Below are 25400 nucleotides of genomic sequence, written 5' to 3'. Positions count from 1 at the left end.
AACAACTCTCAAACCAAAGTAATTGCTTTTTTGACAAACAGAACGCAGGTCTTTCAGCCTCTCTTTCTGTCTGTCGGTCTCTCCATCTCCCGCCCTCTCTCATACTTACCGATCACTGACCGATCACCTGCGCGGCGCTGCACAGCTGTCACACTGCTCTGGCGGCTTCTCCAGCTTTTGAAAATGCCGGCCACTCATTATTCCATCTCGTATTCCCTGCTTCCCCCGCCCACCGGCGCCTATGATTGGTTGCATTCAGACGCGCCCCCATGCGGAGGGACAGCTGTCTCACTGCAACCAATCACAGCAGCCAGTGGGCGGGTCTATGTAGTGCAATAAAATAAATAATTAAAAAAAACATCGTGCGGTCCCTCAAAATTTTGATACCAGCCAAGATAAAGCCACATGGCTGACGGCTGGTATTCTCAGGATGTGGAGCCCCATGTTATGCGGATCCCCCCAGCCTAAAAATATCAGCCAGCAGCCGCTCGGAATTGCCGCATCCATTAGATGCGATACTCCTGGGACTCTACCCAGCTCATCCCGAATTGCCCTGGTGCGGTGGCAATCAGGGTAATAAGGAGTTAATGGCAGCCCATAGCTGCCACTAAGTCCTAGATTAATCATGGGAGGCATCTATGAGACACCCCCAATGATTAACCTGTAAGGGAAAGTAAATAAACACATACACCCGAGAAATCCTTTATTTGGAATAAAAGACGAAAAAACACCCTCTTTCACCACTTTATTAAAATCCCCAAATACCCCTCCAGGTCCGGCGTAATCTTCACGAGGTCCTGCGACACATCGAGCTCTGCTACATGAAGCTGACAGGAGTGGCCGTGGAACACCGCCACTCACTGTCAGCTCCACAGGGCAACTGAAGTGAGTCGCGGGATCAGCGGTACCGTCACTCAGGTAACCCACTGCCTCAGCTCTCAGGTGGAGGACTTCAGTTGGCCACGGGTCACCTGAGTGACGGCACCGCTGATCGCGCAGCTTACTTCAGTCACTCAGGGGATTTGCGGTCACTGGTGACTCCTTCACCTGTGATCGCAAATCAGGCCGTTGCACACAGACAGAGCTGCGTGATGGCAATAAAGTTGGGTGACGTTCATCCGAGTTCATTCTGATCAAGCGGCTCTGTCTCGCAGCCAGCCATGTTGTGTGGGGATGTAGCAGAGCCGAGTGGGGCCGCACTGTCAAAAATGCATCGAAAATGCTGATCGGGAATGTTTCCACTCACTGACAGCAAGCTGACATGTTGGGGAATATTTCCATTCACTGACAGCAAGGAGACATGTTGGGGAATGTTTCCATTCAATGACAGCAAGCAGAGATGGTGGGCAATGTTTCGATTCACTGACAGCAAGCAGAGGTGTTGGGAAATGTTTCCATTCACTGACAGCAAGCTGACATGTTGGGGAATGTTTCCATTCACTGACAGCAAGCAGACGTGTTGGGGAATGTTTCCATTCAATGACAGCAAGCAGACGTGTTGGGGAATGTTTCCATTCAATGACAGGAAGCAAGATGATGGGGAATGTTTCCACTCATTGACAGCAAGCAGAGATGGTGGGGAATGTTTCCATTCACTGACAGCAAGCAGAGATAGTGGGAAATATTTCCATTCACTGACAGCAAGCTGACGTGTTGGGGAATGTTTCCACTCACTGACAGCAAGCAGAGATGATGGGGAATGTTTCCGCTCACTGACAGCAAGCAGATATGTTGGAGATTGTTTCCATTCAATGACAGCAAGCAGAGATGGTGGGCAATGTTTCCATTCACTGACAGCAAGCAGAAGTGTTGGAAATGTTTCCATTCAATGACAGCAAGCAGAGATGATGGGGAATGTTTCTATTTATTGACAGCAAGCAGAGCATAGAGCATGGCTCACTGCGAGACAGAGCCGCTCGATCAGAATAAACTCGGATGAACTTCACCTGACTTCATTGCCATTGCGCGGCTCTGTCTGTGTGCCGCGGCCGGATTTGCGATCACAGGTGAAGGACTCACCAGTGACCGCAATTCCCCTGAGTGACTAAAGTGAGCCGCGCGATCAGCGGTGCCATCACTCAGGTGACCCGTGGCCAGCTGCAATTCTCCACCTGAGAGCGGGGGCCGCGGGTCACCTGAGTGACGTCATCGCTGATTGCGCGGCTCACTTCAGTTGCCCCGGGGAGCTGACAGAGAGTGGCGGTGTTGTACGGCCGGTGATCGGTCAGTGATCGGTGAGTATGAGAGAGGGGGGAGAGGGATAGAATGACAGAGACAGAGAGAGACCAAAAGACCTGCCTTCTGTTTGTCAAAAAAGCGATTTATGGAGCTGCTAGCAGCTACTGGACACTGTGTTCAGCCCTTACAACAAGGACTATTTATTAGTTGGATCTAAGAACGCTCTCCCGCACACTATACAGTCTATCTATACCGCCAACTCCCTATGGCTGCGTGTTCACAAAATGGCCGCTGGCTTATATAGCCCCTATGACGCTGTATAGCCAAACCAATCACAGTAACACCACAAGAAAGATGGCTGCGGCATTACTGTGAGGGCAAGCAACATCAGATGTGTTTATTGGCTGGAAAACAGACGCCAGGAAGTCAGAAATGAAAATGAAAGTATCGGAGCGAATACCATATTAGCCGTCGGATAGCGAATACCTCGAATACCCCATTATCCGTCGGATACCGAATAGTGGCTAATACATTCGCTCATCCCTAGACAGGATATCAAAATTACAGAATAGAAGGCACAGTGAGTTTGTTCAGTAGAGGACCTAGGAAATCACTAAGGGTAATGGAACTAAGATATGAGCTTCAAGAGGTATTCTGGCTGTAACAAGTTATCACTAGTGATGGGCGAGCAATAAAATGCTCGGGTGCTCGTTAAGTTGAACAGGTCAGACGCTCTGAAAGTGCTCAACTTGAGTAACGAGTATAGTGGAAGTCAATAATTGGGCAGTTCGACTCTCCACCCACATACAGCCAGCCATAAAGAAAGCATTTGTGTTAGTTGTTTTATGCAATATGTCCAAGCACCCGTGATAATCAGCCGAGAGCCGCGAGTACCCGAGCACCCTAATGTTCGATTAAGTACCGTGCACGCTCACCCATCATTAATTATCACTTATTCACACTACTGGATTGGTGTTGGTCCAACTGCAGAGATCCCAACTGATGGCCACAAAGATGGAATTGGGTCCTGACTCCTATTCAGAAACATAGCTAGGTGTACGTCTCAGGGGGGCGAACCTTCTGAATGGGCCCCTAACCAAGTAACCATGTTTACCCCACTATTAGAGTCTGTGCCCCCCTTGTCACAGCCTGCCCCCATCTGTCACACTCTGCACCACCCCTCTGTCACACGCTAAACTCCTCTGTCACACCCTGCATCCCTTTGTCACACTCTGCACCACCTCTTTGTCATACACTGTACCACTCATTCACAGCCTGCCCCCTTTTGTCACAGCCTGTAAACATCCAGCCCACCTCCTTCCTTCCGCATTGCCGGCGGGACGCAGGTAAGATCTGTTCATCATTCCCGGGGTGTCACACACTGCGATGTGTGCTGCCTCGGGAACATTGAACAACCCGACGTGCAATTTTTAGGAAATGAACAACGTGTATGCGATGAACGGTTTTACGTTCAATCGCAGTCACACGTAGATGTCACATGCTACACCACTAACGATGCCGGATGTGCGTCACTTACGACGTGACCCCACCGACACATCGTTAGATATGTTGTAGCGTGTAAAGTGGCCTTAAGTCACTCTGCCCCTCTCTGTCACACTCTGCCCCTCACAATCTGCCCCTCTCTCACACTGCCTCTCTCACACACTCTGCCCTTCTCTGTCACACTGTGCCCCTCTCTGTCACAGTCTGCTCCTGTCACACTCTGCCCCTCTCTGTCCCTCATGCTCTGCCCCTCTCTGTCACACTCTTCCCCTCTCTGTCACACTTTGTTCCTCACACTCTCCCCCTCTTTTCACAGTCTGCCCCTCACAGTCTGCCCCTGTCACACTCTGCCCCTCCATCACACTGTGCCCCTCTCAGTCTGCCTCTCTCTATCACAGTCTGCTCCTCTCTGTCACACTCTGCCCCTCACACTCTGCCCGCTCTGTCACACTCTGTGCCTCACAGTCTGCCCCTCTCTGTCACACTCTGCCACTCTCTGTCACATTCTGCCCCTCACACTCTGCCCCTCTCTGTCAGTCTGCCCCTATCACACTCTGCAGTTCACTCTGACCCTCACACTCTTACCCTCTGTCACACTCTGCCCCTCACAGTCTGACCCTCTCTGTCACACTCTGCCACTCTCTGTCACATTCTGCCCCTCACACTCTGCCCCTGTCACACTCTGCCTCACAGTGTGCCCCACTTTGCCCCTCAGTCTTCCCTTCTCTGTCACATTCTGCCCCTCACACTCAGCCCCCCTCTTGTTACACTCAGCCCCTCTCTTGTCACACTCAGCCCCTCACACTCAGCCCCTCTTGTCACACTCAGCCCCTCACACTCAGCCCCTTTCTTGTCACACTCAGCCGCTCAGACTCTGCCTCTCTGTCACACTCTGCCCCTCACACTCTCCCCCTCTCTGTCACAGTCTGCCCCTATCACACTCTGCCTCTCACAGTCTGCCCCACTTTGGCCCTCAGTCTTCCCTTCTGTCACATTCTGCCCCTCACACTCAGCGCCCCTCTTGTTACACTCAGCCCCTCTCTTCTCACACTCAGCCCCTCACACTCAGCCCCTCTTGTCACACTCAGCCCCTGTCATGTCATACTCAGCCCCTCTCTTGTCACACTCAGCCCCTCTCTTGTCACACTCAGCCCCTCACACTGTGCCTCTCTGGTCATACTCACCCTCTCCCACTCAGCCAATCTCTTGTCACACTAAGCCCCTCACACTCTGCCCCTCTCTTGTCACACTCAGCCCCTCACACTCTGCCCCTCTCTTGTCACACTCAGCCCCTCACACACTGTCCCTCTTTTGTCACACTCAGCCCCTCACACCATGCCCCTCTTGTCATACTCAGCCCCTCTCTTGTCACACTCACCCCTCGTCAAACTCAGCCCCACTCTTGTCACTCAGCCCCTCACACTCAGCCCCTTTCTTGTCACACTCAGCCCCTCACACTCAGCCCCTCTCTTGCCACACTCCGCCCCTCTTGTCACACTCAGTCACTCACACTCAGCCCCTCTCTTCTCACACTCAGCGCCTCTTGTCACACTCATCCCCTCTTGTCATGCTCAGCCTCTGACACTCAGCCCCTCTCTTGTCACAAAGCCTCTCACACTCTGCCCCTCTCTTATCACCCTCTGCCCCTCTCTTGTCATACTTAGCCCCTCTCGTCACACACTGCCCCTCTCTTATCATACTCAGCTCCTCTTTTGTCACACTCAGCCCCTCACACTGTGCCCCTCTTGTCCTACTCAGGCTCTCCCACCCAGCTCTTTTGTCACACTCAGCCCCTCTCTTGTCACACTAAGCTCCTCACACTCAGCCCCTCTCTTGTCACACTCTGCCCCTCTCTTGTCATATTCAGCCTCTCTCTTGTCACTGTCCCTCACACTCTGCCCCTCTCGTCACACTCAGCCTCTCACACTCAGCCCCTCTCTTGTCACACTCTGTCCCTCACACTCAGTCCCTCTTGTCACACTCAGCCCCTCACACTCTGCCCCTCTCTTGTCACACTCAGCCCCTCTCTTGTCACACTCACCCCTCTTGTCAAACTCAGCCCCACTCTTGTCACTCAGCCCCTCACACTCAGCCCCTTTCTTGTCACACTCAGCCCCTCACACTCAGCCCCTCTCTTGCCACACTCCGCCCCTCTTGTCACACTCAGTCACTCACACTCAGCCCCTCTCTTCTCACACTCAGCCCCTCTTGTCACACTCATCCCTCTTGTCACACTCAGCCCCTCTTGTCATGCTCAGCCTCTGACACTCAGCCCCTCTCTTGTCACACTAAGCCTCTCACACTCTGCCCCTCTCTTATCACCCTCTGCCCCTCTCTTGTCATACTTAGCCCCTCTCTTGTCACACACTGCCCCTCTCTTATCATACTCAGCTCCTCTTTTGTCACACTCAGCCCCTCACACTGTGCCCCTCTTGTCATACTCAGGCTCTCCCACTCAGCTCTTTTGTCACACTCAGCCCCTCTCTTGTCACACTAAGCTCCTCACACTCAGCCCCTCTCTTGTCACACTCTGCCCCTCTCTTGTCATATTCAGCCTCTCTCTTGTCACTGTCCCTCACACTCTGCCCCTCTCGTCACACTCAGCCTCTCACACTCAGCCCCTCTCTTGTCACACTCTGTCCCTCACACTCAGCCCCTCTTGTCACACTCAGCCCCTCACACTCTGCCCCTCTCTTGTCACACTCAGCCCCTCTCTTGCTACACTCTGTCCCTCACACTCAGCGCCTCTTGTCACACTCAGCCCCTCACACTCTGCCCCTCTCTTATCACACTCAGCCCCTCACACTCTGCCCCTCTCTTGTCACACTCAGCCCCTCACACTCTGCCCCTCTCTTGTCACACTCAGCACTCATTACCTGTAATGTGCCCTCATCTGCTACAGCTGCTCATGTATCTTCTGGCTCGTCCAACACGGGGGTCACATGGGCATGATGTCATTGCAGGTCCTGCATGGGAGCAGATTAGAGTTTCTCTGCCTCTGCAGCGCACTCATGTATTAAATCCCCTCTTGCCTCCCCCTTGAAAAAAAATCACCAGATTTGCCAGTTGGCAAAGGGGAATGGGGTTTTAAAACAGACCAAAAAAAAGGTGTTTTAACATGGCCCTGGGTTGCAGTAGCTCTGAGTGGGCCCCTCTAGGTCATGGGCCCGGGGCAACCCCCCCCTCTGTTCCCCAGTAGCTACGGTACTGCTCCTATTTAAATGGACCATTCAAGCAATCTTTCCAAAGGTACCAGAAATTACTGCTTATAATACATCCTACTTAGCTGAGGAACAGATCATGAAATATGCAGACAATTATAGGAATTATCTTGCTTCCAAGCAAATCAAGTTTGAATTACCAACAAGACTGTCCATGATTTGTCTAATCCATACATCTCTGAACTAATCTCTCGATACCCACCCACACATGATCTCTGGTCTTCACAAGATCTCTTTCTCTCATCAGGCCTCGTATGTTCCTTACCCAATTGCCTCCAAGATTTTTCTTGAGCTTTCCCCAAACATTTATAATTCAGTGCCTTAGCATTTCTGAATGTCTTCCACAAATTAAACCTTCAGATGCAACCTGAAAACGCCTCTTTTCAGAAAAGCCTTTGGCCTGCAATAACCTTGCTGCCACCTCAATACCACCAAAACTGCTCCATCCCCCTGAACTAATTTACTGATACTGCTATTTCTGATAATGTATAAATTGTAAGCTTGTGATGGCAGGGTCCTCTTCCCCGCTGTACCAGTTTGCTACTCTTAGGGGTACTTTGCAGGGTGCGACATCGCTACTGTGATCTTGTTGGGGTCAAATCGAAAGTGACGCACATCCGGCGCCTGTAACGACGTCGCAACGTGTAAAGCCTAGATGCGCCGATAAACGATCGCAAAAGCGACGTAAATCGGTGATATGTGTAGTGTCGGTCATTTTCATAATGTCGCACCAATAGGAGATACGATGTTGTTCCTCATTCCTGCGGCAGCACACATCGCTGTGTGTGAAGCCGCAGGAGCGAGGAACATCACCTTACTGTCCACCGGCTATGCGGAAGAAAGGAGGTGGGCGGGATGTTTACGTCCCTCTCATCTCCGCCCCTCCGCTTCTATTGGCCGCCTGCCGTGTGACATCTCACGACCCGCCCCCTAAGGAAGGAGGCGGGTCGCCGGCCAGAGCGACGTCGCAGGGCAGATAAGTGCGTGTGAAGCTGCCGTAGTGATAATGTTCGCTATGGCAGCTATCACAAGATATCGCATGTGCGACGGGGGCGGGTACTATCATGCTCGGCATCGCTAGCATCGGCGTGCAAAGTACCCCTTAGTTTGCCAACAGTATTTCATATATGTAAACCCTCTTCACAAGTGATCATGATGCTTAAAAAAAAATTAGGAAAAAATGGTGCTTTCATGTGTTCATTCAGGCAATCAAGCGCCTCATCCTGGTACAGGGGGTCCCGGCAGTCATTCACCCTTCCTCATTTTGTAAAGGACTCCTTCCTTCTTCATTTGTTGTTTTATTGTGGAAGGAATACCCTGTATACAGTCATATCTCTCATATGGAAAACTGATGATAGATGGTGAGCTCAGTCAACTTTCCATGAGTCTTCTCTTTGATAAGTACAATCCTGGCGGCTGGACAGTAGACTATTGTGTATATAATGGTTTCATTCCCAATGATGTTTCCTTACATCCAACAAATTCATTGACAAATCTAAAATCCAAAACCAAAAAAATGATGGAAACTTTATTTCTGATGACATAAAACACAAGGAAATTGAATTCTCAATTCAAATGTTTTAGTTTTATTTTCAATCACATACATATAGTTTTATTCATATACAGTCATTTAAAATATCGCGTGCCTTGATTTGTTTTGTGTTTGCCTTTTTATTCCAAAAAAATAACATCAGAATGAAGTTGTTTGTGTGCTGATAGTATCTGAGATGATTGTTTCAAAAAGTTTGATTTTTGGGTTTTGGCAAACTGTAAAATAAAGTAGGAAAAGCAATTTTGGAAAGAAACGGCACAAGTCTCATTCTCACACCAGAACAGAATGATTCACAAACAGTACAAAATAAAACAATTTGCTAGTATTATCACAAATATTACATCAAGTCTCAGCAGTCTGAACCCCCCTCCCTTAGCTCGAATTGTCCACGTTTCACCAAGTGAAGTCCTGGTTAAATATTAAATACAATAGGCATTGCTTTATAGTCTGCACCAGCTTAGGCTTAGAGGTTACTATGCACAACGTTTGGTCAGGCATATCCAAGTGCATTCCTGCTCGTCTATAGTATTCCTAATGCTTGTTGCATAAAGCTCAGTCTAATACAGAGTACATAGAAGTTTATGAATGGATCTGTACAGTTTGCCAAGGCTATTTTACCATATTTCCAAGCATAAAGATGCAGATGAATTTGACATTTCTTTCTGAAGTCATCACTGGTGTCCAGAAAAGTCAATGAGGTATGGGTGTGGAGTAGAGAACCCATGAACAAGTTGAGACATGACAAGTCGATGTGTGAGTGTTGTGTAACCATCAGGAAAAGGAATTGCATCCTTTAAAATATTACTTATATAACCCTATTCCAACTTCATGCAGATTTTGGTATTTGGAGTTTAAACTAAGCCTACTAAAAAGTCATAGATGATCTGTTTCATGGTAAAGGGAAATATCTAGAAACCTAGTAATATGGGTACTATGGAGCTACATTATTCTACAATCCATCTATATACTTATCTGAGGCTTGGATTACATCAGAAGAAGAACCTATGTACGTAAAAAAGTATTTTGATTCATCATTATTTCAGAAATTTCAGGCATGGTATGATTGATGATGACTGCTCCAAAATGTTTTCTGCATATTTATTCAAAGTTCAGCTTAAAGAAGTTGTCCAGGACTATAAAAATACGATTACTTTCCTCTAGAAACAGAGCACCATTTGTCCACAAGTTTTTTTGTTGTGGTGGAGCCAAGCTGCAGTACCAGACACAAACAGTGTACAGTTCTGCAGTTGTTTTAGAAGAAAGAACCTACATTATTCCCGGGTAAGCATCTTTGAAGAGTGAGGAAACACTCATATTCATGTGTGAGCAGGATAAATGTTCAAGATGTCATTGTACAATGTTAGATGAAATGGGCCCAAATGGTTCCTCGAATCATTGGGCTGCATAAAAGTACAACCTTGGAAACAGAACAAAGCTCTTATTGCTGAATTTTTTTTATCTTTGAATTTGTGCTATGAAGAAATCCTGGTTCATCATGGTAGATCGATAATTATGCATTATAATTTCTGTAACAAAATCTTATGTAGTCTGAAATTTGGGTGCAGTAGACTACATATGAATAATAATAATGTAGAGCAGTCATAAAGTCCTCCCCCTGCCTTCCAATGTATGGAGTTTGTCCAAGAAAGAGGAAAACCTTAGTAACTTCTGGTGCACTGATAATAATGATATCACCTGCGCCATACTAAGCAAATCCAGAGGACGTGACCTGTTTGGGGAAGTAAAGAATGGAGCAACACTATGTTGAAGGACCTTTATCTTGTATATTATCAAGGATTTAGTAATTGAGTTTATTATTTACACACTAAAATTATTTGATTAAAGATGCTTACTGTTGGCCAAATGTTATATGAACATCATTCAGGATATAGAATGGTACCCAAGCTATTGAATGAAGCCATTTTTATGAATACAAATTCAGATGGGTAGTAAATATGTATGTATATTAGCAACATAGGCTGTCTCTTACCATCTAACTTATTGAATTAGTATGTAGCCTATTTATACATGGGAAAGGATTTTTCAGCTACGGTATGTGTAAGGGCTAGTGCCAGACGATCGAATTTTCAGTCTGAGTGCTATCCAACACAAAAGTAGATCAAACTCGGACCAATGTTATTCATTGAGGCAGTGCACATGTCTGATTTTTTCCATGGACCACTCAAAACCACTGCATGCATGATTTGCCCAAAAAAAGAGTAAGATGGCTCTCGGCCATTCAAGTCTGTGGGGCTGTGGAAAACATTGGACCTCACTCCAATGACATCCAAGTGCAGTCCAATTTTCATGGATTTACATAATGGAGAAACCTTTCTTGTTATTTTCCACCACCGAAAAAAATCGATCCCACTCTGATCAGACTCTGATTAGCATAATCAGACTATTTTTCAATGATGCAGAAAATACAGTCATGTGAACCTAGCCTAAGAGAGATCATCATTTTATATACCGTAGTCAGTAGCACTGTGCAGTACTGATTTATGTTGACACTATAAAGCTATAGTACAGTAATGTTGGTGCTTTACTGGCAAAATTCATTATGATTAACTATTAGGCTATGTGCCCACGGGACTATGTACTCGTGGATATATCCACAGGTACGGCCGCAGGTTTCCCGCAGCTGATCCTCGGAATCCGCAGCTATCCATTGCTGCAGGATTCCAGTGAAATATCTGCGGTAAACCTGCGGACATTCATGCGACTTACCTGCGGAAGTCCCGGCCTCTATCTCTATAGTGGAAAGGCAGGAATTCTGCAGGTACTTCCGCAGGAATAATTGACATACAGTTACGTGTGACTGTGGGACATCCGCAGCATGTTCCGTAGCCGCACATACCACAGCATTGGACACAGACACTCCCCATGTCCCATAGGATAACATGGGGAGTGTCTGTACTTGCTCAAACCTGCGAATTTATCTAGAAAATCGAGATAAATCCGCAGGTTTTCCATGGCAAGATCCGCGGGTACATAGTCCCATGGGTACATAGTCTTATTGTCAAGCAAGGCATCCGGATGGCCAGCCATTCATTGTAGCAACTATGCGCCCCTGCCAATAAAGAGTTCACCTAATGGGAGAACATTTGAGAAAAACATTCAACTAGGGCTTGTCTAAAGTTGAAAACATTAATAATTTGATATTTCATTTCTATATTGTTGATCCTACAATTTTCAACTATAATATTATTCAATTACAGAGTTCAAGCAAAATTAAAATATAAAATGTAATCTAGAAACATTTTGACAATTCAGTGTTTTGGAAGATTAAAATGCACATGAAGTGGCAAAAATAATGCAAAACATTATCATAAAGTTTCCAATATGTGGGGTAAGATTTAATGAGGATAACCTATTTTGTATACCACCTAAGTTCTCATCCTATGCTACATGTAGTGTACCTTAGAAGGTTTAATGTGTGTAGAGGGTGTTCCATACTGTACTTCTATGCATTACAGGGTATGATTATAGCACTGGATGCACTTTGGTTTCATATTTTTTCTTCGTAACACTAACCAAACACTGTATTCGAACATATCATTGATTACCAACACCATCCTATTTGTAATTTCAACCATGTTTTTCATCTGAAAAGTCTGCAATATGGAATGGAATGAATAACATTTTTTCATGAGATACAATATACAATATGGCATTACTGGCCAGAAGTCCCAATGCACTACTTGTAGTAGAGTGAAATAATAAATACAATTATAGGGTTAAAGTGTGGTTTTAAAATAATGTATATATATATTCACTTGTGCTAATATAACTCGTGTTTACATCTGCAGTTTTGCACATATTACTGACTCTCCAGACTTTATTTTCCCTACAATTGTCATTGGAATGAACCGTTCTGCGGTAGTTCCAGTGCTTCTAGTCGATCATGCGCAGTGCTGTCTCTGTCAACTGCTTTACTGTCAGCATAGCTCTGCTATGCCTCCAACAATGACATATGGTGAATATAGAATAAACTGTCTGCTGCTGTACAGTACCCTACCTGACCAATTTTATCCTTTACGATCAGTAGAGCTGACTGTGTGGTTTTACTTTATTGTTAGCTAGTTTCTCCCCGAGCACCACACTCCTCTACTTCTCCAAAACAAACTTGTAATTTCTAATCAGTGCACACCTGGGACACTTAGCTAAATAGCATCCACTATATATATATATATATATATACATCTGACTCATCAACTCACTCAGAGTAGAGGGGCATGTCGGGTGTTCAAAAAAGAGGGAGGGGTGTGCAGCACTGAGGAGAAGTATGGTGTCACTAGGATATGATATTTTAGCATATAAGAACTGGACCATTCATTCAGCTATGTGAAGCTGGTTGCAAAGAGGGGCAGATAGTTCTGAAAAAAGACACATATGCACAAGACAAAAAATTTATGTTGGGCTTAGTCTGCATATTAATAATAATTATGGATTTAATGTGCTTTATGAAACATAATGCAATTATGGAAATAACATTTAGTAGATGACGCACTACTGTATAAATGTGAATGTACTGAAGCTTAAATGAAATCCAATGGTCAAATTGCACCATAGCCTGATGATATATCATGCACCTTAGTGAAGTGGTGTCCAAGTATGATGATCCCTATATCCTACCTTCCATGTCTGCTTTATTATGCAGGCATTCCTTCTTTGTCTAAATGTCTCTATTTCAAAATCCCCAATAATCATCGATATAGGTGAGTGAAAGTATCTTTCAGAACCCCATCCTATAGAAGCTGCAGCTGGTTTGGGGGGCAGTTTGCTGGTCTCCTGTGTCTAACTTTATCAAAGATCTAATATGCTTATAAATAGATAAAGGATGTTGTTGTGCTCACTCTTGGAGTAGATTTGAGAAGAAATGGGAAAATGAGAGAAGCAGGATACATGACCTGCAGGCCATGTAACAGGCACTTCATCCCCACTGTATTAGCTGATGTAAGATGAAGGCAGCGGGATAGGCAGTTGGCATTGCAGGGAGAAGAATATAAAGGATGTTATGCAATGATTTAGTTGAATGATTGAATTCATCTCATCTCCTGAATTTGTGGTTTTCTAGCGCAGCATTTAGCCCGACTCTTCCGTCCATTTTGTGTCTTCTAATGCAATGATTGAGGCAGACAGAGGTAGAGAAAAACTAAATATATTATATTAGTATCAATAGCAAATAAGTGAAAATTAAAAGTGAGATTAAACCACTTCTTTATATTTACAAGACTGTGGTATAGTCTAGTCTTGATCACCCATTGTCTGATGCTATGGTCTACTAAAGAATAGTCTAGAAGCCTGACCACCATCATCAATAACGTCATTTTAGTTACCAATCCACCATTGTTTAGGCCTCGTTTGGCCTTATGGGATTTGCAGTATTTGTCTTCATTTCACTATCTATTGTGATATTTTTAGTCTGTAGGCCACATTAGCCCTTACACACCAGGTTCCTATTTTTAGTACCTTTAGTTTACAGGCCCAAAACAGGCCTGCAGAGCAGGATTAATTAATCCAATGTGAATCACCTATTGTTTATAGGACAGATTTATGTCTTAATATGTTAAATTGGTAAAACTAAAAGCTCTATTTTAATTTTCACTTCTTTGCTATTGATACATATGCTGTGAGAAATTCTTGAAGCGTCCTTTGTGACTCATCTCTTGCTTAACCAAGTAGACAACTTTATGAAATTTGTATAATCTTTCTGTTCTTCTGGGATTCCTTTGGGTATTTTTGATTTCTTCCCACACGTCAAAAAGTTTTAAATAATTAATGAGAGAAGGAGGAGTCCTATTGGGGAGCAGTGACTTATCATATATGTAATTTACTCTGTATTGGTACAATATAAATTGCACATCAAGACAAAAGTGCATAACTTTTACTTCTCTCATTGACTTGTAGTATTACCATAATGTCCCATAAATGTCAGATGACATTTCTCACCGAATATAAAAAAGGGGAAGGTTTGCGGCACTAACCCTGGACCTTTAAGTTGAGCAAAAAGCTCAAACAAAGATGGATGCACATCAGATGATCCTTGAAGTCCACATGGAAAAAGCCTTAAATAAAGTGAAAAAGACAGATTCCAAAAAGAGGTGAAAATACCAAAAAACCTTCTTTAGGCTCTGTGCGCACTAGACCGTTTTACCCGCGGATTTACCCGCGGATTTGCCGCGGAAATTTCTTGAGAAATGTCTGCAATCTTTGTGCAGACATTTCCAATCAAATTCTATGAAAAAAAAAATAGCTGTGCGCACTGTGCGGATTTTTCTCAAGAAATTTCCTTGAGAAGAATTTCTCGAGAAAATTTCTTGAGAAAATGAGCATGTCCATTATTTCCGCAGGTACCCTGCGGATTTCGGCAGTACAGCCTGCAAAATCCGCAGGGAACCACCCGCGGGAAAATCGCGGCAAAATCGCGGCTATTCCGCGGCTAATCTGCGGCAAATCCGCATGCGGATTTGGTGCGGATTTTTTCCGGAGGTCTGGAAATCTTTCACTCCCAGAAGTTTCTCAGAAATTTTCTTGATAAACTTCACATTTCTAGTGCGCACATAGCCTTATTCTGCCATAGACGCAACATTTCGGCCTATAACAGGTCTTTTTCAAGCTTGAAAAAAACTTATTATTAGAGATGATCGAACCGAAACTATAAAGTTCGGGGATCAGACTGAATATGGACATTTAAAAAGAATTAGTATCTGAGTTTGGGTGCTTTACGTATGCTGAACATTCGATCGAGCACCGGTGTGCTCTGGGATGCTAGGTGCTCGGCCCAGTTAGAGCCACTTGCAGTCTCTGAATGGCTCACACTGGGGGTAAAACTAAAGTTTTCGAATGTAGTGTGTCCAACCCCCCCCCCCAAAAAAAAATGCCGTCCCTTCCCCGGAAGTGCTTTCTTTATGGCTGGCCATATGCAGGCCCAATCAGCAACTTCCATTGGGGTTCAGGTCAAGTCCGATTCCCGAAGCGAACTTTAGATAAAATCTTGCTGAATCTGGCGAACCTGAATTCCATGGGTCCACTCATCTCTAGTTATCATAGACTACTGCGTTGAGTTCCCGTTGGAATACATGAAAAACAGGATTAAATGGTAACCCCAACAAACCTCTGATGGAGCTATGCATTATTATACAGCCAACGGTGTCACTTTGGATACTGCCCACTGTTCTAGTGTCCATATTTTTCAGATGTGCACAAAAACGTGGCAGAACATGTTTTTATGCACATCTAAAAAAGACAACCAATGTGAGGACAAAAGCCTCAGAATAGCGAATGGCTCGGTCGAGATTCTCTTGAGGTTTCCACTAAATTCCAATAGAAACTCCAATGCAGTGAGGAGCGCTGTATCTACCTAAACTCGCCTTATTCTGTCTGCAAACAGAATTCAAAAGTATCAATAAATTACCTGACATGTCAAATTAATATAGGTCAAGAGGCTTGAAATATGTAAAATTGTAGAAGGACATCTATAATTTAATTATATTGACAATGTCCCATAGTTAATGACCTTGACATTTTAAACATTGCTAAAACATTAAGATATGAGTAAAAAAATATTTAAAACACTATGATTTTATCATACCATTAGATTAAAGTACGAAAATGTCTAAGCTATTATTGACCACATTGAGAAGGGTTAAATACTAAGTATTTTCTGAGATAGAACAACTTAAAATGGTGCATGAATACATGTTGCCTTAAAGGCACCTTTAACATGATAAGGCATTGGTCTTTGGTAGCTGTTAGCAATGAACACACATCACAAGTAAAATTAACAAAATTAAAGATATGTTTCTGATACATTGTTAATTTTCTTAACTTTGTTCATATTCCTTAGAAACCGAACGTTAAGGCTGATCATTATATCAATTGGGCTACCATGTTCATGCATTGAATTCTAAATGGTTACTATCTTACTGAATATCACACATTTCAATCAGTAGACAAAGAATAGTTAAGGAAATCATCATCTGATAAAACAATCTGATGAAACAGGAACTCATCCAGCTACAGTGATTTACACAATGTACAACACCTAGTCCTTTTGAATTTCCTTACATGCAACTTGATCTGATTGTGCAGTAAGCATGGCTGAGGAACACACAAAACCACCATATGATCCAAATAATAATATTTGGAAAGTGATACTAGATTGAAAAGCAACATAATGAATCTTAAGTAAGTGAATGTTGAATAGAGAATCTGTCAGCAGATTTTTGCTAGCTCATCTGAGAGCAGCATGATGTAGGAAAAGAGACCCTGAATCTCATGATGTATCACTTAAGGGTGCTTTATATGTTGCGACATCGCTAGCGATCTCGTTAGTGATGTGACAAGCCAGATCGCAGATAAGATTTGCCGAGATCGCACATAAGTAATTTTTTTGTAGCGCCGGTCACATGTGCGATCTTGGCAAATCGCACATTTAGGGGTACTTTACACGCTGCGACATCGCTACCGATATATCGTCAGGGTCACATCGTTAGTGATGTACATCCGGCGCCGGTTGCGACATCGCAGCATGTAACACTAATGAGCGACGATCAACGATCGCAAAATCGTTCCAAAACGGTGATCGTTGACATGTCGTTCATTTCCTTATTATCGCTGCTGCCACCGGTACGATGTTGTTCGTCGTTCCTGCGGCATCATACATCGCTGTGTGTGACACCGCGGGAGCGACGAACATCTCCTTACCTGTGTCCACCGGCAATGCAGAAGGAAGGAGGTGGGCGGGATGTTACGTCCTGCTCATCTCCGCCCCTCCGCTTCTATTGGCCGGCCGCTTAGTGACGCCGCAGTGACGTTGCTATGATGCCGAACGCACCTCCCCCTTGAGGGAGGGATTGTTCGGCGGTCACAGCGACGTCGCTGCACAGGTATGTGCGTGTGATGCTGCCATAGCGATAATTTTCGCTACGGCAGCGATCACCAAAGGTCGCACGAGCAACGGGGGCAGGTGCTATCGCGCTCGACATCGCTAGCAAACGCAGCGTGTAAAGTACCCCTCAGCGTATGTCCCCACAATCAGTGTTACTTGTGTTTTTAACGCTGTGTATTTTTGCTCTGTCGAAAACACTGTGGGGCACTTTGCACACAACAACATCGCAAGCCAATGCTTGCGATGCCGAGCACAATAGTCCCCACCCCCGTCGCAGCAGCGATATCTTGTGATAGCAGCCGCAGCAAACATTATCGCTACGGCAGCTTCACATGGACTCACCTGCCTTGCGACGTCGATCTGGCCGGCGACCCGCCTCCTTATTAAGGGGGCGGGTCGTGCGGCGTCATAGCGATGTCACACGGCAGGCGGCCAATAGAAGCGGAGGGGTGGAGATGAGCGGGACGTAAACATCCCGCCCACCTCTGTCATTCCGCATAGCCGGCGTGAGCTGCAGGACGCAGGTAGGAGATGTTCCTCGCTCCTGCGGCTTCACACACAGTGATGTGTGCTGCCGTAGGAACGAGGAACATCGTACCTGTCGCAGTCGCGTAATTATGGAATTTCCAGACACTATACCGATGATACGATTACGACGATTTTGCGCTCGTTAATCGTATCATCTAGGATTTACACACTACGATGTCGAGTGCGACGCCGGAAGTGAGTCACTTTCGACATGACCCCTCCGACATCGCACCTGCGATGTCGTAGTGTGCAAAGTGCCCCTGTATTTTACAGTACAATCAAAATGGATGGAATGAATAGAAATCTCATGTCTACTGTCCTTCTTTTTTACGCTGCATAAGCTCACCTGAAGTGCGTTTTTCCAAGCTGCAGCATGTCAATTTCCCTTGAATGCTCAGTTTTCTGTCTGTATTTTCCTCAATGACTTGCATTAGATGTCGAAAACCCACAGGTAAAAGACACACATGCGTTTTGGATGTGTTCACGTGGTGGAAATGCATGTACTCGGCACCTAATGATGCCAATACCAGGAGGTTTCAAAAACAAAATAGTTTTATTTAAAGATGACACACCGAAGACAAAAAAAACACAGCGTCAAAATACACTAAAAACGTAGTGTCAAAAGCGCAATGAAAAAAACCCCAAGTAAACTAAGATGCGCCAAAAGCTCAACTGATCCTGATCGTGGGAACGCATCCTTAGTTTTCTGGGCACAGTAACTGTAACACAATCAAAGTTTTTGGGTTTAGCAATGCAGCAGTGCTCAGATAGCTAACTCCACCCACATCAGGCTCTTCATGTACAAAGTCTGTAGACAGTGAAGTACTAATCAAAGGGGTAGAGGGCATAGTCAGACTAGTGTAGTCCTGGCAATGATAATTGCAGATGATAAAACTTTCACTATAAGTAAACAACAGCATAGCAGAGGAATAAATGACACATCCTTGAACTCGGTGTGTCAGCCTCTGTCTCCTGCTGTCTTCAAATTACATAGCAAAAACCTGCTGACAGATTCCCTTTAAGACAATGCCATTTATGGGTCAAACCTGCAGTCTTATTTTTTAATATAGAGCATAAAATACCCTGTACAGACAGAAATAAAACTAAGATTACATGCAGCCAACATTAGTTTGTGCATATGAAAATATCACATACTGTATAATTATTTTCAAGTTCAATGTATAAATTGTATTCAGTAGTATTCTATACTCATCTGCTCATGTAAAAGAGACTGTAAGCAAGCAGAAATGTTATCATTTACTTCTTAAGAAGGAATTTAAAGCTCAATGTAAGAAACATAGAGATAAGATTTATTTTATCTAGTTGGGTATGACTGTGCACTTTAAAGAGGTTGTCCACTACTTGGACAACCTTTTATTAAATACTACATTCTCCAGTGTAAAATTAATGTAAAAGATTCTTACCGCCTGCATCGGTGCTGATCCAGTGATGTCAGAGCCAGGTTCTCCCAGGGCTCTCATTACATTGTTATGTCAAGTGAGCCCTGCACCCAATCCGCGGTTTCTAATAGGTTGCAGTTCTCACACTTCCTTTGGACATGCGAGGTTCATCCAAAGGAAGGTTGAACAAAGCTGTAAGACAGCCTATTAGCAACAGCTGATTGACTGCATTGCTTGTTTGGCATAACAATGTTATGAGAGCACTGGGAGACCCAGTGATAACATCAGTGGAATGGCAGCGGAGTGGGAGGTGATATTCAATTTTTTTTATATTGGGTAAAATAGTATTTTAGAATCTGAGTAGTGGACAACCCCTTTAAATAAAAGTTTGAAAGATATTATTGGTCCTCCAAAAACGCTGCCAATCAAGTGACCACAGTTACAATAGACTGTTGGATTCTGACTGATACACTCAAGGATGAGAGAAATGTAATTTTAAATTGAATTATAGTCTGAGATATCAATTAATATTGTATAAGTGTTTGTCCATTGGCTTGCTTTCGTTATTCGCATTTGTGGAGCCACAACAAGAAATAATTACACAAAACATTTTGAGCATAAGAAAAAACAACGTTCCATTTAATTATTGATGTAAACAATGTATTATTTGCCGTTTTACTACATATTACATGGTAGTGAATTTCATACACATAGAATGCAATACAATGGAAAATGTTTTGTTACTCAACAGTGCAATGTTAAATTCCTTAAAATGAAGCAGAGGGATGTAGAAGAGCATCAGATACAAGGCAATGGTGGTAAGCTGTGTGATAGGTGACATAAGAAAGGATTCACTGCTGAGAAATGATTCATTGTGCTGAATTATTGACACATTTTCTAGACATCTGGGAGGATACCTGACCCCCTGTGGCCATTACATGTGCATGTGCTGATAAGCCTGGAAAATAATGTAGTTCATTTAAGACCCCCATACACATTAGAATAGTCATCTGATATTGACAGCTTCTCGACTCTCCCCAGGGGAAATAAGGAACAGGCAAGTCTGATCTTTTCTCCTTGGCGAGTTAAGCCACCAGCACAGCATTCCTGTGTATGGAGCAGTGGAAGCTAATGGTTCGTCCAACAGCTATCTACTGTGTATGGATCCCCATAGTTTCACACTTGCAAAAGATCATTTTCTCAGGGCAGGGATCTCCACTCCTTTAATGGGACAACTCGTGAAATTTGCTTTTTATCACTCTGAGATAAAACCTACTCCCAATCCTGCCTCAGAGAAGCTTGGTGCACAGGAGGTACTTGTATCTATAATTCTTCCGCAGTGCCATATTTTGCCTAAATCTGCCTTAGCTAGTATGGTTAGGCAGGTTGCAGGTATCCATCCTTACGCTTATTGTTTTTTCACTGCCTTCTTGTACGACACCCTTGGTCAGATACCATGGAATCCAATTTTGGGGAACAGCAACTAATTAACAGCAACTATAGGAGAGGAACCCATCTCGATGGTAGTCCATTCATGTAAAAAGGTTCAACTATGCAGATTTACAGTGTAAATGGAGAGACTATCTCTAATGAGCTGACTTCATAAATCCAGAAGACACCTTGACAGGCCTGGAATAAATGCATTATTCTTGCTTGCCCTTTTCTTTCTTTTGGTATGTCTGTGCTTACAATATCTAACATTATCCTAAGGTCCCCATACACATGAGATAGCTGTCGGCCAAACACTTAACTTCCAACGCTTCCATACACATGTTCAGTATGTTCACATGTTTTTTCATTGGTGAGAGAGGAGAAGATTGTTACCAGCTCTGGTATTGACTAATCTTCATGAAGAACACAAGGATGGGGTGTTTAAACTTAAACTGCAGGATCATGTTCTCCCCTGACATCATCTATCAGGGGAGCTCTGGAGGCCCAACTCAGATGGTCAGCAGCTGCCACCAAAATCTAATGTGTATGGGGCCCCTACTAAAGTCATCTGTAACCCCTAATTAGCTGAGCTCCTTTTAAGCTTCTGACGTTTGCTAAATTCAGCAACGCTACAGAAATTAAATTTCAACCAACAATTATTAACATAAGAAACTTGAAAGATTAAAGTTCCACTTGTTCTGCTGCATTTACAGATTTTTTTTAAAAATCTGCTTATAAACTATTTACCAATTTACTGATATAACCTATAGGAGCCATCTACTAAATTGGAGACAGAACATAGGTACCTAATGCCACTACTGCAGAAAGCAGGCCTACGTTGCTTTTGATTTGTATAACACATGGATTGTCAGTATGTTTTCAATAGCTGCCCAGTGTAGTCTTAAAGGGAATCTGTCACCAGGTATTTGCCACCTAATACAAGAGCAACATAATGTAGGGCCTGAGTCCCTGATTCCAGTGATATATCACTTAATGAACTGCTTGAATAGTTTTGAATTACTGTTTTATCAGCAGGAGCTTATCACTAGAGGTCTAGGGAACTTACTGCCATGTAGTTCTCCAAAATCATGAGCTCTGTATAACCCTGCCCCCACCAATGATTGGCAACTATCTGTCTTTGTACACAGTCACCTTTCAATCAGTGGTGGTGGTATAGTACACAGCACTCAGAGAACAGATCAACAGCAGATAAAACAGGGATTTTATTAAAACTACAACATGCAGTAACATAAGGTATTTGACCCTACATCATGCTGCTCTCAGATGGAGTGTCAAAAACCTGGTGACAGATTCCCTTTAAGATTCCTTTTGTAAGATGGTACACTAAACACAAATATAGATACTTCTTAAGAGTAGCATAAAGGTGACCTGAGGATTTACTGCATCTTTCACACAGAGCTCCAGGTATAACAATGAATATGGCTAAAAATGGAGAAGTTGTATATGAGGCAATCATATTCCAGCTCACTGATTGCTATAGAAAACTGCCCCACGTTTACCCTTACTCAGTTCTTTACATTTGGCTCATTGTATCTCCTCTTTCCTAGGCTCATGTATCAATGTGACTAATTTTCACAGTATATTCTCAGAAACAATGTTAGTAGCCAGCACCATTTGTAGAGACATAGCTATATTGGTTAGACCCAGCCATATATAATGTTGACTGCCATTTTTAAAATAATCTGTGTGACTTCACCCATAAATAATAATAATATACACCAAATTACCATTTCCCGTCCGGATTCTCAAGAAAGGGGTTCCGCGTGATCACAGTTTATTTTGCAGATGTGTATACTCATTCCACAAAATGCCACCATCTAATAAAGCATGTTCAGTCAATAAACAAGAAAAGACTCTCAAGTGTTATTCTCCTGAGGATTAAAACATACAACATAGCAATGATACATTTCATCCCTGATACATAAAGTATACTGCGAGAAAGAGCAGTCCTCGTGTATGACCTCGTGTATGCAGACAAGTGTGGAGGAGGTGCCTGTGGCAACCAATCAGAGCATTGCTTTCATTTTCTTTACGGTAATAACTGGAACCTAATTGGTTACTATGTGCAACTCCTCCTTCCTTTGATCTGAATTGGTTTTCATAGAGTCCCGCCGTGTTTTCAGACCATGACCGTTTCTTACTGTTTGTCACGATCTTGCCAATCAGCACCATTCTCACCATTTCTTTCAAAATGAACTTCACTTTAAAAAAAAGATGGCTTTCCCCAAAAAATCCTAAATCTATAAAAAAAAATACCCTTAGTCACTGAAAATGTGTATGCTGCCTCCCATACATATCCTCCAACCTAAGCAAGGATATTTCCATGGTGTTCACCGCTTTCGCTCAAGGGGTTACGGCAAAAGCCAATATTATTTCTACTCCTGTCCCTTTGAAAGAAAAAAAACTAACTAAAATATACAGTTGTATACAAGTTTGCCTCAGCTGCTGGTTAAATTCAGCACATCTGATCAAAAATAAAAAATATTGTGCATGTAAAAAAATAAATAGCTATTCGAAACCATGAAGAAGTGTTTGGAGAGTTCGTGTCGCTGCATGATCCGTATGATTTTCACCGCTTTGTCATGCTCCGGTCGGCTAGAGATGCTTTCTGGTCTTAGAATACAAAGTTTCCATTTTTATCACAATTTGACAAATGTATGAACTTAACATCTTACGTACAGTACTAGCGTTATTTTACAGCGATAATTCATGTAGCTAACACAAAACAGGCCCTTTAATACTATATATACTGCTCTATGTAATAACTACTGTACAGTTGTATTTTCTTCTTTTTTTATATTATACATATATGCTTGCATGTATACAGTACATCTGATGTACAAGTGTGAGATTATCTACATCCACCTACCTGGAGAGATGGAAGGGTTTTGCCAACAGATATTCAAACGATTCCGATGAGAAAAATACGTACAGTACACGCATACGTTCACACGGACACGCGCACGCATCAATGGTTACTGCACATTTTCGTCATGTCGTAATGAGAAAAGATAACAGGATCTTGCTGGTTTTTGCAGCCATTAATTTTACAATGTATGCAAAGAGGATTTTTTTTTTTTAAATAACCCTTTTTTCTTGCAGTAAGCATAACCAGAAGACCAAAGCGGAGCAACTATAATTTAAATATACATTTGAGCTTAGCTGCATGACATAACTCTGTAGGAGAAGCAGGCTAGAAGGGAAATAATTCAACTCTCTACTTCCTTTCTTTCCTTTTTTTTTTTTGTTTGCAATTATATAGATATATTGAATCTTTTCCAATCACATCATCGTCTGAAGAAAGTGGGGTTTCTCAGGCAGGCGGCTAGTCACCTGCAACAACCGAGGGCTCCTGCGGAAGCTTCCAGGCTGCTGTCTGTATCGGATGCCAGTGTTTGGTCAGTGGACATGGAGGATATATCATTGACGGATGAGGACGGAGGGAGGCTCTCGCTGCTGTTCACTGCTGCACCTGTGCTAAGAAAATGAACAAAGCAAACAAAGCAATATAACCTTAGTGAATCAGTCAAAGTCAAAGGGGTTTTCCGAGATCGGAAATCATGACTGCTTTCTTGTAGATATATCAAAAAGACTGGCCCGCGCATCCAACAGGTGTGAACAGGTGCTAGCTGAAAACAGATTATAAGTACAAAAATACATACAGCTGCACTCTAAAATGCTAACAATAAATAAGAGAACTCTGGTATTACTGATCTGTGAATATTTGAAAAAAAGAGATATTTAGCTACTGTATTGGCCAAAGCATGTGAGCCCGGTCACCACGGCAATGTATATCTCTGTATACCGGGAACCTAACTTGAAATGCCAATATCTGTGGTACAGGTAAAATATATCTTTGTACCGTGTTAGCTAGTAGAGATAAAAAATTATTTTAAACAATTTTTTAATATCTGTGTTAATAACCTACATGTCTGGGAAGCTAGACTCCAGATATAAAGCCAATAAATACAGCCTAGTTAACCCAGATAGTGGCATTTCAAGTTAGGTTCCCAGTATACAGAAATATACCTTGCTATGGTGACCAGGATACATTGGCCAATACATGAGCTATTTTTTTTTTTTTTCATATATACCTATAGCAGTAATGCAATACCAAAGTTCCCTTATTCATTGTTAGCATTCTAGAGTGCATCTGTATGTGTTTTGCTTTCTTGTAGAAACAGCACCACATCTGCGTTGAGTCACATATTGTAGCTCCGCTGCATTCAAGTGGATGGGACTGAGCTGAAATACTGCACTCAACCTCAAGTTTTAGGATGAAAGCACTCATATTTTTCCAATCCTAAATACCCCTTCTTAAGAAAATTAGACAATAATTCTGTTATTTCTTACAATACAAAGAATGCATAGACTAATCAGTGTGATGATGGTTGCCTCTATGTTAGTCGAACAGCAGCAAAAGGCTAAGTCAGTGAATATGGTTTATCTAGTAGTGATATGCCAAAATCAGCAGATTGATTACTTAAAGTATTACTGTCATTTCAATTTTTATTTTATAAATCAGTAGTACACATGAAAATAAGATACTTTGTAATATATCTTATCAGAGAAATCTGCTTCTTTCTGCTCTGGGACTGATCCTTCATTTTCAAATTTGTAAATTCACGGTAAATTTGTATTTAGTGATATTACTGAGATAGAAGATGGCAGTT

General features: G+C 43.2%; 1 protein-coding gene across 5 annotated transcripts in view; it reads right to left on the bottom strand.

Moving 5' to 3' along the window:
• Nucleotides 1-8465: 8465 nt before the first annotated feature.
• The window catches only part of MAPK10 (mitogen-activated protein kinase 10), a 438981-nt gene continuing 422046 nt past the window's right edge, over nt 8466-25400 (bottom strand). For 4 of the 5 annotated variants that reach the window (XM_075351827.1, XM_075351823.1, XM_075351834.1 and 1 more), the window contains one exon: nt 8466-24199. In XM_075351827.1, the coding sequence (XP_075207942.1) occupies nt 24057-24199 (143 nt within the window). In that variant the 3' untranslated portion in view covers nt 8466-24056. Of the gene's footprint in view, nt 24205-25400 lie in introns of all 5 variants that reach the window. The other variant, XM_075351839.1, reaches the window with a different exon arrangement.

The sequence above is a fragment of the Anomaloglossus baeobatrachus genome, chromosome 1 (assembly GCF_048569485.1).
Source record: "Anomaloglossus baeobatrachus isolate aAnoBae1 chromosome 1, aAnoBae1.hap1, whole genome shotgun sequence".
In the NCBI taxonomy this organism is placed as follows: domain Eukaryota; kingdom Metazoa; phylum Chordata; class Amphibia; order Anura; family Aromobatidae; genus Anomaloglossus; species Anomaloglossus baeobatrachus.
This window is presented reverse-complemented; position numbering and strand designations above follow the sequence as displayed.